This window comes from Dryobates pubescens, chromosome 26 (genome assembly GCF_014839835.1).
Source record: "Dryobates pubescens isolate bDryPub1 chromosome 26, bDryPub1.pri, whole genome shotgun sequence".
Classification (NCBI taxonomy): domain Eukaryota; kingdom Metazoa; phylum Chordata; class Aves; order Piciformes; family Picidae; genus Dryobates; species Dryobates pubescens.
In genome coordinates this window covers 11,953,286-11,970,452 of record NC_071637.1, presented here as the reverse complement: position 1 = coordinate 11,970,452, position 17,167 = coordinate 11,953,286, and the positions used below count along the sequence as shown (strand labels likewise).

The window sequence follows — 17,167 nt, the reverse complement described above, 5'->3', positions numbered from 1 at the left end:
GCATTAACAGAACTTTGCTTCATCATCATGTCTTCCCAGGCAATGAAACTTGCTGTACTGTTGTAAAGGTAGAACCAGCTGTAGCACTACCTCTCAGTTGGGCTGCTATTTAACAGGATACAGCCAACATTATGCTTCAATTCACAGTAGAAAGGGAAAATCAAAATTTGTTTTATTGAAAAAAAACTAAGGAAATTCATTCCAGTAAAATGCATCATCTGCACTGAGCTCTGCCAATCCCCAGAGTTATCCACTGCTCCTGGAAATTCCAGCAAAGGCTTGTACAATGGGTGTTCAATGATCAGCATGGGATTAAACTTCTATTTTACAGCTAACTCAAACCCCCAACATTTCTACCTGCCCACTGCCTCACACAACCTTTCCATATGGGTTTCTTCTAGTCAGGGAACATCAAAAACATCCAGTGCTATTGCTTATTACCAAGTATATCCAGCCTTTTAGCTTTCCATTTCTCTTATGTCTCCAGGCAAACAAACAAAACAAAAAAAATCCTCTTTCAGTAAACTTTGCACAGAGGTTCAGTTATTTGAACAAGCATTGAGAATTTAGTGAGCTCGAGATCATTAAACTTCTCCTGGTGAGGGCTTCTTGTAGCTTGAACACAGTACAGGGAAATCTTTGGGTGAAATCCAAACAGTTTTGATAGTTGCCATCCTTGAAGATATCAATACACCAAGCCTTGCCATGACCTACAGTTTCTCCTCTGTTCATGCAATTGTACACATTTTTCTTCATCCTCAACCTGTCCCTTCTCTCAACAGCAAAGGAAAAAACCAAACATAAAAAATCCTTTTGATTTGCAATGCCATTTACCCACATTTCTTCATCCAGGAGAGAGGGTTAGAAGGCAAAAGAGGGCATTGAATCAGCAGAAAAATGTTCAGAAGCCCGTGGAAGGATAAATAAATCAAAGTCATAATTCACCCAAGTAATTCAGCCACTAAGTAAAAATATTTAAAGCTTCTGGAGATGAGCAAAACAGTTGCATTTAGTGTGTAATTGTGCAAACCTTCTGTTTTCGTGGAAGCTAAGCAACCAGCCAGCAATAATTAGGCTTCTGAAAGACAAGTAGCAAGGCATACAGAACCTGAAATGATGACTTTTTTTCAGTTCCCCAGGGAAGCACTTTCACTGGGGAGGGAAATACTCTATAAATAATTTTCCATCTGGAAATCCACTAGCCCTACTGTCTTTTTCCCCCTGAAGTGAAATGCTCCAGAATCAGATCTCATCAGCAGAGGGAGTCTCTTCCTCTAACACAGAGATCAGCATGCATCTGGCTTTCTTCAGTTACCAAAAACACACAGGCATGATGGGCAAAATTAAACAGAGACGCTGGGCTGGGACTTCTAATAAGCTCTATGAATAATAGAGATATGATAAAAACAGGCAGTGCAGTACTGAACTGTTCTGTGTAGAGGAAACACCTTGCCCTCAACACAGCACAAGATTAGACAGACGACAGGATGGGAAATGGGATGCAGAAAAGGTCGAAGTCCTTCAGTACAGTGAAGCAGACTACACAAGAGTCCATCCATACACCACATACAGATACAATACTCCCATTTACTAGTTTAGCTTTCATTTAATCCTGTTCTTTCAGCTCATGTTGGGATTAGAAACAGTTCCTTCAACAAAACTGTACTCTACTGAGCAGATATCATGAGAGTATTGGGGCATGCCAGGCTGAAAAGCATGTCCTGCAACCTGGACAGAGACTTCTGGTGTTAGCCAGCAGCTGAGTTGGTGCAGTTAAAAAAAACACCTACAAACTAAGAACTGAAGCAGTCCTTCCGTTCCAGTGGCATTTCAGTTAACTTCCATGAACCTAGCTCAGGCTTTTATCTGGCCTGTTTCTAGATGGTGAAAATTCAAACATCTCAGGTTTTGTAACTCTCAAGAGCCAGGAAAAGTATTGACCAATTGAAACATTTAGATTTGTGCTCCTATAGATCCCAGACATGTAACACCAAGGCGGAAAAAGCTCAGATTATTCTTTTTCAGTAACTTTACCCAGAGCATCAGTTTTACTGGTTCATGGTCAAAGCAGAAGGCTCTATCACATGGGCATTGCGACAGCCTGTTCTGAACCAATTTTGTTCAATGCTTTTATCAACACACCAGATAAAGGAATGCAGCATATGTTTGGTACATCTGCAAACAATACAAAAGCAGGCTGCAACTGCAACTCTGTTGGAGGTCAAGATTAGAATTCAAAACAATCCTAGCAAGTCAGATCAGGCCAATCAAAAAAAAAAAAAAAGAATAAAAAATCCACAGAAGAGGCACAAGGTAACTCAATTCAGGAGGACTGATCAACAACACATAGAAAATGACTGGGTAGGTAGCAGTTCTTTAGGGGAAAAAAAAGGATGTGGGAGGTTATACTGGATCACAAGCTGAACATGAGTCAACAGTGTCATACTGTTAAGGAAAAAAACAATCATCACATTAGATAAATCAAATGGAGTATTGCCTTCAAAAGAGGCAAAGTATTCCTCTTTGTCTGCCCAGCATGGTGAGACTTGGCTGGCATCTTGAGATCAATGTGGAGCATCAAGTTAGTACCAAAGACAAGGGCTCAAAAGAAAGGAGCTAAGTCACGACACACAAAAGGGAACAAACAAGTGGTTCAGCCCACAGAAGCTGAAAAAAAATATTTTCAAGCATGTTGGGGGAAAAAAATGAATAAATAAGAAACCAGCAACAACTGTTCTGTTTTTATGATGACTAAGACAAACAGCAACAGGTTTAAACTGCACCAAGAGAGCTTCAGCTTAAACATGATGGAAATGAAGCAATATGATAGATTGGCTGTGGTCCCTATGACTGGATGTTCAAGAGCACACTGGGGACAAACCCATTAAAAAGGAGCTTCTCATGCCTTGAGGAAGGAGCATGCAGTAGACATTCTCCTGAGTTCCTCCAGCCCAATTTTTCTACAGTTGCTTGAAACACCAGTGAACAGATGGTAACAAGCAGGTCCAGGTAACACCACAAACTGCTCTTGGTGAAATCAGCGAGACGTCTCAAAACCTTTAGAGCCCGAAGCAACAACAAGACAGATACCAAACAATCAGGGTAGAGTTATCCATTAACCACCACTGACTACATCAGGCACAAGCAGGTGGTTATATTCTGTGCTTAAAACTAGTCCAAATTTGCAATTTTACAAGTGCAACTATTTTTTAACATCTTCAAGCTCATTTCTTGATTTTGTTCATGTATCGAGAATCCAAATATGCTTTCACTGCTACAGAGTGAAGTAACCAACATTTGTTTCATTGACCTGCCTTTTATAGTCTCTGGACACTAACCAGCAGAGCAAGCCAGTGCATAGCTTTATGTGGAACAGGTTTTGTAATCTTGACTATTTATCTTTGGATAATTGCTATATTCATAATTATTTTTAAGACAATCTCCTTTAATAAGGATTGCAATTGCTACTAGACAAACTCAGTAGAACAAAATGTTAGACTAAAAGCAATTTTTGTGACTAACCTATGAACTGCTACCAAAAAAATTGTGATTTATAATAGGCATGGTAATAGCCTTAATGATTGCAGTGCTTATGGGTATCAATGAAAAACACAGACGGGATCATTTCAAGGCAGAAATGGCTTTTTTTTTCCTCTTTTTCTCCTTCATGGGTGGCCCACATTTATCTTCAGGGTCCTTGGAGGAGCTTCCAACAGTCCCACTGTGCATTCCACAAAGTGGCTGCTATTACCATGTTAATGTTAATAGGCTGCAGCTTATGTGACCCCTCCAAGCAGTAGCTATTGCACAGCACAACTAGCACCGAGTGCTGAATTACTGCCACTGGCTCTCTGACACAAAACGCTGGCAAGTGGTGAGGAACAGTGGCAGGAAAGTAGTGAGGGCAAAGCAAAAAATAATTAAAATTGTGTATTGGAAGGGAGCAGAAAGCAGGATTCTAACCAGACTGGCAAAGAGATGCTGGAGCCTGGGGTCATGAGGCATGGGGCAGCAAGAGCAGCTGAAAGTCGCTGTTTCCAATGACAGTGCAGCCCATATGCCAGAACATTTGCCACTTCTGTCTCCCTCTGTGCAACTGCAATTCAAAATTAATAAATAAATTAGGGACAATGAATACAAGCAAGGAAAATCATAAAGCCTGTGGCAAAAAGAAATCATGTTCAACCCAACTATTTTTTACATAGCGGAAAACTCACTTGGGAAAGATTCTGCTGGAAGAAGGCAGCAGCCAGCACTAATGGCTTATTTTGGGAAAACAGAAACTCCGTATGTTCTCCTTTTATTCTACTAAAAATAAATAGGAAAGCAAAAGCTTTTTGAATTTTAGTGCAACATTTCCTTATGCCAGAAGACAAACTATGCCTAAGTTAAGTCTGGACATTAATGGAAGCAAAGAGCAGAATGCTGGTCCCTGGGGTTTCAATTATTCTCTCTTTAGAGGTTATGCTTCCAAGAAGTTACAGAAACACAATTTCCATGTAAGGATCATTTTTTGCAGGGTGTTATAATGTTTTTATTTAAAGCTTTTTCATCTGTATTTGCAGAAAAGTTCAGTTCATCACTCTACCTTTTCATATATTCACCTGTGAAGTGTTTCACAGGATTACAGTGCAGTGCAGGCTAGAAGGCATCTCTGCAGAGCACCACACCCAAATCCCTGCTCAGCATAGGGTCAGCAGGCTCCAGGACTCTGTCCAGTTGGGTTCTGAGTATGGAGGATGGAGACGTCACAACACCTGAGCAACCTCCTCCAGTGTCTGATAAATAAGGTAAGAAACTTTCAGTGTGGTGGTTAAGCGCAGTGTCCTGCATTGCAGTTTGTGCCTGCTTCCTCTTGCCCTTTCTCTGTGCACCACTGAGAAGAGTCTGGCTACATCAGTTCTATAACCTCCCATGAGGCCTTTACACATGATGAAAAAGCCTTCTCCTGAGACTTGACCACTCCAAGGCAATCCTAGCTCTTGCAGCCTCTCCTTTCAGAAATACTACTAAATAAGTATTTAAACAAAATATCAAATCCAATGTATCACATGATACTGAGCAGTAAGAAAACCCTCTGATGGCATAGCTGGCCAAGGACATTTCTGAGTTTTACTTGAAAAAATAATATTAAGACAGGGACATCATTTAAGCATCAAAAGGAAAATTGAATGAGAGCCAAAAAAAATGCTCTTCAAAAGCTGTGGCTAATGCACTGAGGGTTTACATGCAAAAAACAATTAATAAATAAGTAAGTATACAGATGGAGTCCATGAAGCCAGCACAAACTCCCTGCTCAGTGCTCAAGGCCAGGCTCCTGGAGAAATCACTCTCTAGTCATGGACACAGGTTCATAGAATCAATAAGGTTGGATAAGACCTCAAGGATCACCAAGTCCAACCTGTCATCCAACACCTCATGACTACTAAACCATGGCACCAAGTGCCACATCCAATCCCCTCTTGAACACCTCCAGGGACGGTGACTCCACCACCTCCCTGGGCAGTCCATGCCAATGGCTAACAACTCTCTCTGTGAAGAACTTTCTCCTCACCTCCAGCCTAAACTTCCCCTGGCACAGCTTGAGACTGTGGCCTCTTGTTCTGGTGCTGGTTGCCTGGGAGAAGAGACCAACCCCCTCCTGGCTACAACCACCCTTCAGGTAGCTGTAGAGAGCAATAAGGTCTCCCATGAGCCTCCTCTTCTCCAGGCTAAACAACCCCAGCTCCCTCAGCCTCTCCTCGAAGGGCTGTGCTCAAGGCCTCTCTCCAGCCTTGTTGCCCTTCTCTGGACACGTTCAAGAGTCTCAATGTCCTTCTTAAATTGAAGGGCCCAGAATCTCAAACCTTTTGCCAAAGCATTTGAACTGGACATCCTAGAGGCACATATTGGTTATCATTTTTCAAATACTGCTTTCTGGTCTTAGTTCTCACAACTTCCATTTGCCTATAAACCACAAAAAAAGTAGATTTTATAGAAGAACAGCACTAGTTCTGAATATACCAGTAACCTCAAATTGAACAGAAACTCACTTCTTTCCCTGTTACTGAAATTCAGTCTATTACATGAAAAAATATTAAGAAGCAGATTTCCAATCAAATCCCATCCTCTGTAGTTTTAATCCCTTCGTGGCCTTCAAATAAGACTTCTAAATATTATCCATATTACTAAAATATTCTACGAGCTATGCACATGGCCCATGCTACTGTCAAATTAAGTACCAGCTTGAGTTTGCAATGAAATAAGCTACCTCTAGAAAAACATTACACTCATTTCCAGGGTAGAAATTAAGGCAGAAGGAGGATTGCACATAAATATCAATGAAATTAGGCAACGAGAGCTGGCATTAGGTCAATGAAAATTATGCAAGAAAATATTTTACTGTTAGAATAAATAATTTTAATTTACCACACACAAAACAGAATTTCCAGAATGCTTTCAGCATCTGCTGTGTGAGATCAGAGCTCATGAGCTCTGTCAGCACCAGTTTCTGAACACAAAAGTGACTTTCAAATTAACATTTTCAGACCTTAATAGACCTCACGTTATTGGTTTGGAGTTCAAAAAAAATCAGGTAATAAATAACAAATTGATACTGTTCCAGTCATAGCTTCTTTCCTGAAAGTCTAAGCATAAAGAAAGGAAGGAATTAATTATTCAGTAGAAATTGTTGTTTAATTTTCTTCCTTAATACCTTTTCTTAGAGTACCTAATTTGAAGCAGCCAGTTCTTTTAACAGACAGATTCCTTACAAACAAAAAAAAAGAGGAAAGAGAGAGAGAAATTCAGAGTTTGTTGTTGGAGAGGCAGATAAAAATCTGATAGCTCCCCAGAATGCAGGGGGAGGAAAAAAAAAGTAATTTTACTTGGGTTTGAGGAATTTGGTTCAAAGCTCTGATCTAGAAAGCAATATATACAGTTATTAAACAGCGTAAGGGGATTAACTCTACAGAGTGTTATTGACTACTCCAGTCTCATTAACTGCAATTTTATTTAGATAAAAATGTCATCTGAAACATCATTTTTGTGTCAGAAGTTAGATCTGAAGAAAAACATTAAAAATAAATAGGCATCAGCAGTTCCCCAATCTGTGGCAGCTCTTTCTGGGGTTTCCTCTGGAACTCATTGAAATTATGGTTTTGATTTGCAACATGCCCATCAAGAGGAACTGCTTTTAAAGGAAGCTGTCCTGTGGAATGGGAGAAGTGTTTTCTGAGAGGCAGCTTCAGTGGAGCATGTACAAGCTTAACATAGAAAGCTGATATCTGTCTGACTCTTTTTTGCTCCAAGAAAGGAATGAAGAAGGGTTAGGGAAAGAGTTCTGGGTTCCCAGTGGACTTTCGCCTACTTTCAGATTTTATTAAGGAACTGTGAAGCTAATTACGTGTATGATAAGTTCAGCAACTGCTTTCATGCAGAATCACAGACCACAAAATCATGAAAGCATAAAGTCTCTATCTTTTAAACTGGGAGCAGTTCAGAGAAGGTACTGGATCTCTCAGAGGTCTGCAGCAGAACTTCCCTACTGCTACAAGAACTAAGCAACCCTCAAGAGATGCTCAAAACCTCACCAAATACCAGAACAATCCCAACATCCCTCATGGTCTTCACTTCCAAAAAACACTCATACAACACACCATAGGGCACTCAGAAGACTTGGGCAGGACTGAGTGCAGAGATGGCATTGCAGGCACCCCACAAGCAGGACATCCTCAGCATGGAACATCCTTCCAAGCATGCCTCAGAGGCAGATCTCAACCTACAGATGTCTTCAGGAACCATGCTCCTACTGAAATTAACAACAAACAAGTACCAATGTATTCTTTGGACTCTAGACTCAGGACTAGTGGGAAGGCAGATGTAAGGACAGGCAGAATGTCCCCATCAACTGATTCATATATTGGGGCCACACAATAACGCAGATAGCGCTTGCATGCCAGGTCACTGTTCATTACCCCAGGAGCATGATCCTTCCCTCTGGCACACAAAGCTATTAGAATTCCTCCTCAAAGATTTGTCTCATGATTTCACAGGGGACAAATTTCCTGCATGCAATAGTATTTTGGGGCTGTGCAACTATTTTCAAGTAGTACATTTCACTAACACACCACATTCAAGTTCCTAGATTACCTTAACCACAAGCATACAGCACATTTACCCCCCAAAAGGAGGTACGGTCTATATCCTTACTGTTACTACTAAATGAATTGTTAGTAATCAGACAAACAGTTTGCAAAGACTTGCTCAAGTTCTTCCTCTTCCCTTTCGTTATTTAATGTTTGCTTCTACACTATCCCATGAAGATTCAGAATGTTGGGTGATTTTGATCTATCTGTTCTGTACTTTCTCACCACCATTTGCAGCCTTTCTAAGATTTACCACTGGGGGTGATGAGAGCTGAACAGGTCTTTTCAAACCAAAATAGTACTGACTCTAAGGCTTTGAAACTTCATCAGGGAGAACAAAAAGCTTTGACCATGAAGAAGAACATGTTACCTCTTAAAAAACAGCACTTATGAGAGATGGCCTCCATATTGAGTACTTATGAAAAAAGAACAGGCATTGCAGTAAGGTTTAAGTACTTTGTTTTTAACCAGAAATAACACTAGTAAAATTCCTAGCATAGAAGCAATTACGTTTTTATACATTTGCATGAAGCTTGGCTACCTTTGGTTTCATACACTCGCTTAAAGCAGAACACGCTGGCACAGTTTATTCATCTTCCCGTATGAAAATAAGCTGCTTCCACGCGCTGCTACCCAAACGTAACTGCCTACACAAGTGAAGTTATCCTGCTACATCAGTATAGGCACTACTTAGGATGGGCAACAAAAACATGAATCACTGCAGATGAAGAGATGTACAGGAAACCAGAAGAGGGGCTGTGCATCTCAACCGCAGATGTCATCTCCCAATTGTAGGGAAAGCTGAACGATGTTTGGCTGTGTTTCTGAGAGGTGACCTGCTAGAACTGTGATGGCACTAGGCTGAAAAAACAATGCATTTAACATCGTGATGCCATTCCACCCACCAGCAGTTGCCACGGCCTCACAGCATGCCAATAAAGCCTGGATTTCTAATTTAGAAAAATGAGGGGTTAATTACAATTTTCAACAACCACCTTACAGAAATGAAAATGAGCATAAACCCAATATCAAGAGTTATCAGCTGTTGTTTTTCTTCCCGATTTGGGCCAACACTGGGTGATGAATAGAGGCACGAACCCCACTGCCATATAGCAACAAGATTTCAGAAATGCAGAGAGCATAGAATCTCAGAAGTCCTTCATTGCTGCACTGTAGAATCCCTAGCATCATAGAGTCTCAGAGTCCCACTTACAGAAGTCCCAGAAGTCCTTAAGAGACAAAGCAGTTAAGAGTTAGCCCTGAGCACATGCCTAGCAGCATCCCTACACTGAAGCCCTAGCCAGAAGTAGCCAACTAACAGAAGCAGAAGACCCTAGCAGCCCTAACCCAAGTCCCCAGCCAAACTCCCTAGAGAAGCCCTAACTCAGTCCCTAAGCAAATATAGCTCAGAGTGGCTGTTTATACATTCTTTGTTATCAATCCCTTAACCAGTAAAATACAACCACATATAGAAGCTTAAATCTTTTCCAAATAAGAGGTGCCAGCATGTCAAGGAGGTGGCTTCTGCCGCATGTCCCAACCAAAGGGTGCCAACGTGAGGACGTTTTTCCTGGCACACATGGAATGTTATTGTTTTGCTCTACACAGCGTGCTAAGGAATTGGTCAGCTAAGGAATCATGCACTCTGCACGCATCCAGCAACTGCCCTCAGAATAGTGCCTGCAACAATCAGCGCCCCCAGATCATATTGGTTATCACTTTAGTATCATACTCCTTATTTCTCTCCCTCCCCAGAAGGCCACTAGTCACTGTCATTCCACTACACCTGAGTTCATATTGAGGGATCAGATCCTCCAAGTCAGTGCAGAACAGTCTTCAGCACAGCACTGCACATCGTTGCTCCCCACCCCTCAGGACCAATGTTCTCACCATTTTAAGTTAACATTAATAATTAACAAAGAGAAAAAGATACCCGTGCCGTAATCATCCTCTGCCATACTGCAGGATTTGAAATTTCTCCTCAGGCTAAAGAAGAAAATAGTTAACAATCCCATTTTAAACATTATCATGCATCAGTGATCAAGACTAAGTTTATTATCCTACAAACAACCACCAAAGAAAAAAAGGCAAGAAAAAACAAATTACACCCTAGTCACTTTTATTAAGAGATGCAGGGACAGCATTTCTAAGGAAGGCACTGGGTCCACAAATCAACTGAGCTAATACCCCATCATGAGGCTACAGCATTGGCAGTGCCGTGTCAGATGTGGTATTTGTGGCACTACTGGGGAAAATTATTTTAAGTCTAATTTACGTGAAATTTTTAGAATGCAGATGCTTTTCATTTATACATAAAACAAAATGCCGTGACATTTCTCCCATCCATTTATCATAAACAAGTTAATTACTGTGTAACAAATAGCTCCTGCTAGAATCTGTATGTTTTGGGGATGTTAGTGAGCTGACTCAGGCAAATAAGATGAACCACAAAGTAGTAGCTAATAGCTTATGACATACTTATAATAAAACAATGACTCTGTAAAAGCTCTTGTTGTCAAATTAAGGCTAAGCTATTTCCATTGGAATAAGTAAATTATAAGCAGTCATTATCTGTTTAACTTGATTCAAACCTAGAATACTACAAGCACTTTCATTTTGATACATTCATAACGCTGCATACATTTGAGAGCTGGATATTACAAAGCTTAAAAGGGAAATGCTAGGTTTATTGCCACATAGCTTATCTCTGAACCATAAAGCATCTAAACTTCCTAACGCTGGCTGAAGTTCATCACTATGCTGAGGTCTACAAGGTGCCTGATTTCTGGTGAACAACCCTTCAGGCAGCACAAACTGCCCCAGGACTCCCCACACCTCCTTCACAAGGACAAAGTGTGGGTTACGCAGCATGAAGAATTGATGTATGCCCACTCTTTCCCAGGAGCCATCTGAACCACATACACACTTCTTCCCCCACCCAATTCTGTGAAAGCCCTGACAGGTGAATTCCTACCTACGTTTTTCAGGCACACAGACCCATTTGGTCTGCAGATGAATTACTGAATGCTGATGAATAAGATGGTGGTAGCTGGCAGCAAAGCTTTGCGTGGTAAGATGGTGTGAAACAGTACATATGTCAATCTATCAAACATGATAATGTAAGCAATCTGAACCCATTTTTGGTCTGAACTATTGTACAATACTTCACCCAGATGGAAGAATGAGATAAACATTTGATGCTTCAGACATATCAAGTGTTAGGAAGTAAAATTAAACCTAAACTGGAAAACTACCAATTTTTCATGCTAGTGCATATATAAAGAACAACATAAGCATGAAAAAGAATTTCATGCAGCAGGTTTTCGCCCCCATTATTGTACAAATTATTTAGCTGTGTTTGTTTCCTATGATGAACAGCAGCACATACTTGATTGCAGATTAAGAAGTGTAAAGATTCTAGTTTATTTATTAGCAAATGCAGCATTTGTACTTTTTCTTTCTTCTCCTGTTGACAACATGCTTACAAATCACGTAACTTGTGACAATCATTATCAGGACATTAATCTTACAAGTGGTTCATGCATACATAATATCCCAAGGGCCAGTTCAGCCCTAAATCTCAGGCAGGTTTGCCATAACTAAGGTAAAACTACAATTGGCCCCTAAAGGATAAGTTTAAAGAGAGAGGTATTTTCATTCAAATCAACTTGACAGCCTATCTAAATATAATTTCCTGGTTTAAAATTATCAGTTAAAATAAAAATGAAGTGACAGCCACGACACTGTCTTCAAACTCATTACCAGCCAACTCCTCTAACAGACCTTTGCTCCACCCCTATTGTCCACTTACATAAACATGCAGCACAATTTATCAAGCACTAGACTGCAAAATATACTCCTCTGAGCAAATATATTAATGACATGACTTTCCCCAGCGTTGGAGGCCATTGTTTAATCAAATAATTTTCAAAGCTAAAAAGCATGACATCTACTCTGTTTACAGACTGAGCTGTAAAGCTCTACAGCGCACATACAGGTTTGGGAAAAACTGCTACTAAATGTGTGCACACTTGGTACTTGGTCTCTTCACATGCTGCTGTATTTTGGGGCTTGTCTATGTCAAAGCCCTATCTGGTTATCTTTCAAACTAAACTCCCCAATGTCTACTAATTGACGCCAGGCCGGTCAACAGAATTCCTGAACAGCAAAACTAAAGACAACTAGGCTCAAAACCAAAACTGATTGCCAACTTGTGGAGAGGAAAAAAGTGTCCAGTCCTGGATTCTGCTGAAACTGACAACTCTCCTCTTCTGAGAGAAATCAAAGTAGCACAGCAGGTGTTTGCTCTGGAGGAAGACAAAAATCCCAGCTTTCTGGCAGAGACACACATGTGAGCAGATGTACTCAGGAGAAAGTAACGAGGGTTTATAAATCCTTGAGTAGCAAAGCATCAGGTTCTGATGTGTGCTCCCCAACTTTCACAGTAGATTGTGTTTAGAATTGCTGCAGTGATTTAACTCAAGAGAGGTGCTGAGGCAGGAGGGGATTTTGATCCTCAAAAATTCTCTTGGAGAAAAACAATCATTTCCTACATCATACAAATATAAAGTTTAATTATTTTTAACTTGAAAGGGAAACAGATCAATGCTCAGGATAATCTATTGTTATTTGGATTACGAAGACCTCTTAGAGTTTACAATCACAAAAGAGGTTATAATCCTGCAATTACTATAAAGCTAATTGGTAGTTTCTTCTTGCCTGTGTTTTCATGTTGTCAGTGGGGCAGTAATGAAAATGAATGCCACATTTGTGAACAGAATGTCTGTAGGCTTGTTTACCACATTTCCAACAACAACGTCTGCTTTATCATGCATTTCAAAGCAGAGATAATTTAAGGATCTTTGAATTTCATACATAAAAATACTTTCTAAAATATCAAATGCAGAGTTCCTTCAGACGGGGTGGGAGTGGGAGACTTAAAAGTGAAGTGATGACCTCGCATACTACAGCAAACAAGCCACCTGAAGCAGACAGCACGCGGACTGTGAATGATTCATCTGTATTCAAAACTGCGTGCAGGTAAACCACTTAGTGCTTCTTCCTCCTACAAACATAATTCTGCAGAAAATTTAACCATCAAAACCTGCATCTTTAAGCCTCCTTTCACCTCTCAAAAATACAGTCACTGCAAAACCTATTAAGCTTCTGATTCCACGTACCTTTGAGTAACTTCTGCCCTTCCAGGATGTTCTGAGAGACAAATGCAGTGTAGTCTTCTTCTGAAAAGCCAGACTTGCATGTGGGTCTAACTGTAAGATCCCCATTGCGCACCTGCAAAAACAAAACAAAGAAAACACACACCATGACTTCTTGTCATTTGGGAAAACATTTTGCACCCAACTACTAGGTGTTTAGGCACAGGCGAACCTGAACAGTAAAGCAGTGTGCAACTAGAATGTGCTTGTGCTTAAGTGCTCGTCTGTTGGAGTGGATCCATACTGTAGCTGCAAAAATAAAATGGGCCAGAATATAGTTGCCTGACTACAATAAAGAGCATTGTTTGTAGGAAAGCTGGGATAGTGGGCACTGTCAGAAGAGGAGAGGAAACAAAGAGCAGCAATTCATCAAGGCGAGCTGGGCTCGCACTGGAGCCACGCAAAGGCCTGATGTTGCAACATTCAAATCACTGAGTTTTGCTATTGAGAAACTGGGCAAGTCCCGGGGCTGAAGGAGAAACATCCCAGCTCACTGCAGCCTCAGGAGCTCGTGATCAGCTGAAGTCCCCTTCCTTCCCCTTCACCCTGTAGCAGCCTTCATATCTCTGCCTCCTGCTCCTTCTGTGACCCACCAGGCTCTGCACTTGCCCCAAGAGGGGATGGAGGGGATGGAGGGGATGGAGGGGATGGAGGGGATGGAGGGGATGGAGGGGATGGAGGGGATGGAGGGGATGGAGGGGATGGAGGGGATGCCCAATCAAAAAGTAACAGTGCCACAGAATGCACTGCCCCAAGCACAACCAGGATCCAGGAGGAAGCATTCAGCTAAACACTCAGCTGTTCTGCTGCAACTTTGGAACGCACAGCAGAGAACCAGCCCCAGATACAGAGACAGGATAGTCCAGTCCTGGCACTCTCGACTGCTAGGCTTGGGGTACACATTTCCCAGCATGAAGGGTCCCAGACCCCTACTCCAACCAACTTACTGAAAAAGCACAAAAACTAGTGATTTATGCCTAACAAGCACCAGGTGATTTACGCACAAACAAGTGCCAGCGGCAAGGGATTGCCAACGCTTCTGGACCGTCGGCAGGGCTACCCACAGCATCGCTGAGCGAGGCAGGCTGCATTTCCGACACGTCTAGTCCCACCAGCGCTGGCTGAAGCCAGGGGACTAGGAGAGTCACTTCCCCGACAAAGTGCAACTCAAGGCACGCACCTGCTTCCCCGGGGAGAAACACAGCTCTCCCGGGCTTCCCAAAACACTCCTGGGCACCAGTGATGCTGCATTAGAGAAAGAGAGCGAGAAGGGAAGAGGAGCGAAGGGTCCTTTTGGAGGAGCTTAGTAAGCAGAACGCAAGCCAACGCACTCTGCTCAAAATCACGCTCGGGAAACGGATGCCAGCTACTGCAAGGGAAGCGCAAGGAAGCGGCGGCTCTGTGGGCTCTGACCGTCGTTGGCAAGATGTTGCCATTAGCAAACATTTCAGGGGGGCTGACTGAAGATAACAGGCTTCAACCTGAAATCACCCTGTTATTTATAAGGATGCTTGCTAGATGAGAGCACACCGGGGCTCCTTCTGCACCCCCCCAGCCTCCGAGAACTCGGGACACCCGCACAGATACAACTTGGCACAGGGGAATTCAGGCAGGAAAATAAGCGGCTCTTGTTCCTTCAGCCAGTCCAATACCAGCTCCAGCAGCCGCCCCGCTCGCACCGTACCGCTGCAGCCACGCGCTCCGGCATTCGCTGATGTTCGCCAGACACCCCTTCACTTAAGGGGAAGGAAACCTTAAATCCCCCAAACTTTTCAGACCGTTACCCCTCAACACGGTTCAGGTCCACTCAGGATGTTGACGGGCATATAAAAATTAAAGTTAAAGGCATGGCCATGGCACCGGCGGTGCGGGGATGGGTGGCACGGACAGCACAACGCGGCCGCGCTGGGGCGCGGAGGCTGCATTGGATTCGCGCAGAGCTCCACGCACGGAGCTGTTCCGCCGCCGGGACAAGCCGCTACCCCCCGAAGTTTATCTGCCGATGCGCAGCACGGAAGGCAAGTTTTACCGGCATCGCTGAGCCAAGAAATTGCAAGCGAACAATCAAGATAAAAAATAGTAACTACAAACTGTATAGGCAAAAAATGCAGGAGAAACGGTGAAAGGCACAGAACTGCGGGGACGTCGCTGCCGCACACTCACCCACGCCGGCTGCGCGGACCGGCTCCGCTCCCAGACCTCCCGAAGTTGCTGCGGCTGCCGTGCCCGCAAGCGACGGGTGAGGAGCGGTCGCGGAACCTCCATGGAGCGCGGACACGGGGATGCTGTACCCATCCACCCACTCACTCACCCACCCACCCATCCTCCCGGAGCGCCCCACTTACCGCCGCCAAGCCCCAGACTGGAAGGAGCAGCACCAGCAGCACCCGCGAGCCGGTCCTCATCGCCCCGGCGGCGCCCGCTCTCCCGCCGGGCTGTCGCGGTGGCCGCCCGGTGCTGCGCTGCGCAGTGCCAGGGCCAGAGGGTCGCTACCGCCACCCCGCTCCCACCGCCGCCGCTCAGCGCCCGCTCTGGGCTGCAGGTGAAGCGCCCGCCGCGCGCCGCCGCCAAACCCCGCCCCCCGGCCCCGCGGCGCGCGGGCACGCGCCTCCTCAAAGCGACAGGCGCCGCCCCGCGGCGGGGCGGGAGGTGAAGGGGGGGCGACTGGCGGCGGCTGCGCGTCGCTCAGCCCCCTGCGGGAACTCCGCGCCCGTGGACGGGAGCGTGGTGATCGGCTGTTCGGAGACCAAGCTTACATGTCCAAAGACATGAGACTAATGTACTGAGGGAAAATAAACGGCATATCCGGAGGATAGACATACCCACTGAGATAAAATAGCGTATCCAGAGGAGAGCACTGAAGTGCTGAGAGAGAGCTGAGGTTCTTCAGCCTGGAGAAGAGGAGGTTGAGGGAAGGTCTCATTAACACTTGTAAATATCTAAAAGGCAAGTGTCAGGAGGATGGAGCTAGACTCTTCTCAGAGCTATCCAAGGACATGACAAGAGGCTACAGACACAAACTGGAACATAGGAGGTTCCATGCAATCATAAACGGAAAAAGTGTTTACTTTGTGGGTGGCAGAGCGCGGGAAAAGCATGCCCAGAGAGGTTGTGGAGTGTCCATCCCTGCAGGCATTCAAAACCCACCTGGATGTGTTACTGTGTGATTTACTCCAGGTGATCCTGCTTTAGCAAGGGGCTGGACTCAATGATAGTCAGAGGTCCTTTCCAAGCCCCACCATGCTGTGATTGTGTGAATCTTTATCCACAGAGGAAAAAGTAACAATCCAGGGGAAAAATAATATATCTAATGGGAAGAGGTACCCATTGGGGTAGGGTGGGGGGAAAGGCAGGTCCATGTGTAAACCAAGCATGTCCAGTGAGGGAAAACTTAGCATGTCCATAGGAAAAGCTGATGCATCAAGGGGATGATGAGCATACCCAGTGAGGACAGTCTAGCCCAGGCTGTGAAGAAAAGGAGTAGGGGAGTGGCATATCTACAGCAAAAAATGAACAGGCAGGAAGATATCTTCTTGCAGCTTTCCAGTACTTTAAGGGAGTCTATACAAAAGATGATGACAAGCCTTTTAGCAGGTCCAGATGCAACAGAACAAGGGGGGATGGTTTTAAACTAAATGAGAGGAGGTGAGATATAAGGAAAAGCTTATTTATAACTGAGGATGGTGAGACACTGGTCCAGGTTGCCCAAAGGGGTGGTAGAGGCCCCATAGCTGCGAATATTCCAGGTCAGGTTGTTTGGGACGCTGAGCAACCTGCTCTGGTTGAACATGTCCCTGTTCACTGCTGTGAGGTTGGACTAGATGA

The 17,167-nt window shown here is 43.8% G+C and overlaps 1 protein-coding gene across 1 annotated transcript in view; it reads right to left on the bottom strand.

Annotated features, from left to right (window-relative positions):
- The window catches only part of CDH4 (cadherin 4), a 467,294-nt gene extending 451,400 nt beyond the window's left edge, over positions 1 to 15,894 (bottom strand). Inside the window, exons 1-2 of the mRNA XM_054173650.1 lie at positions 15,688 to 15,894; positions 13,307 to 13,418 (exon numbers count right to left, since the gene is read on the bottom strand). Of these exons, the coding sequence (XP_054029625.1) occupies positions 13,307 to 13,418; positions 15,688 to 15,747 (172 nt within the window). The 5' untranslated portion in view covers positions 15,748 to 15,894. The remainder of the gene's footprint in view (positions 1 to 13,306; positions 13,419 to 15,687) is intronic.
- Between the last annotated feature and the right edge of the window lie 1,273 nt (positions 15,895 to 17,167).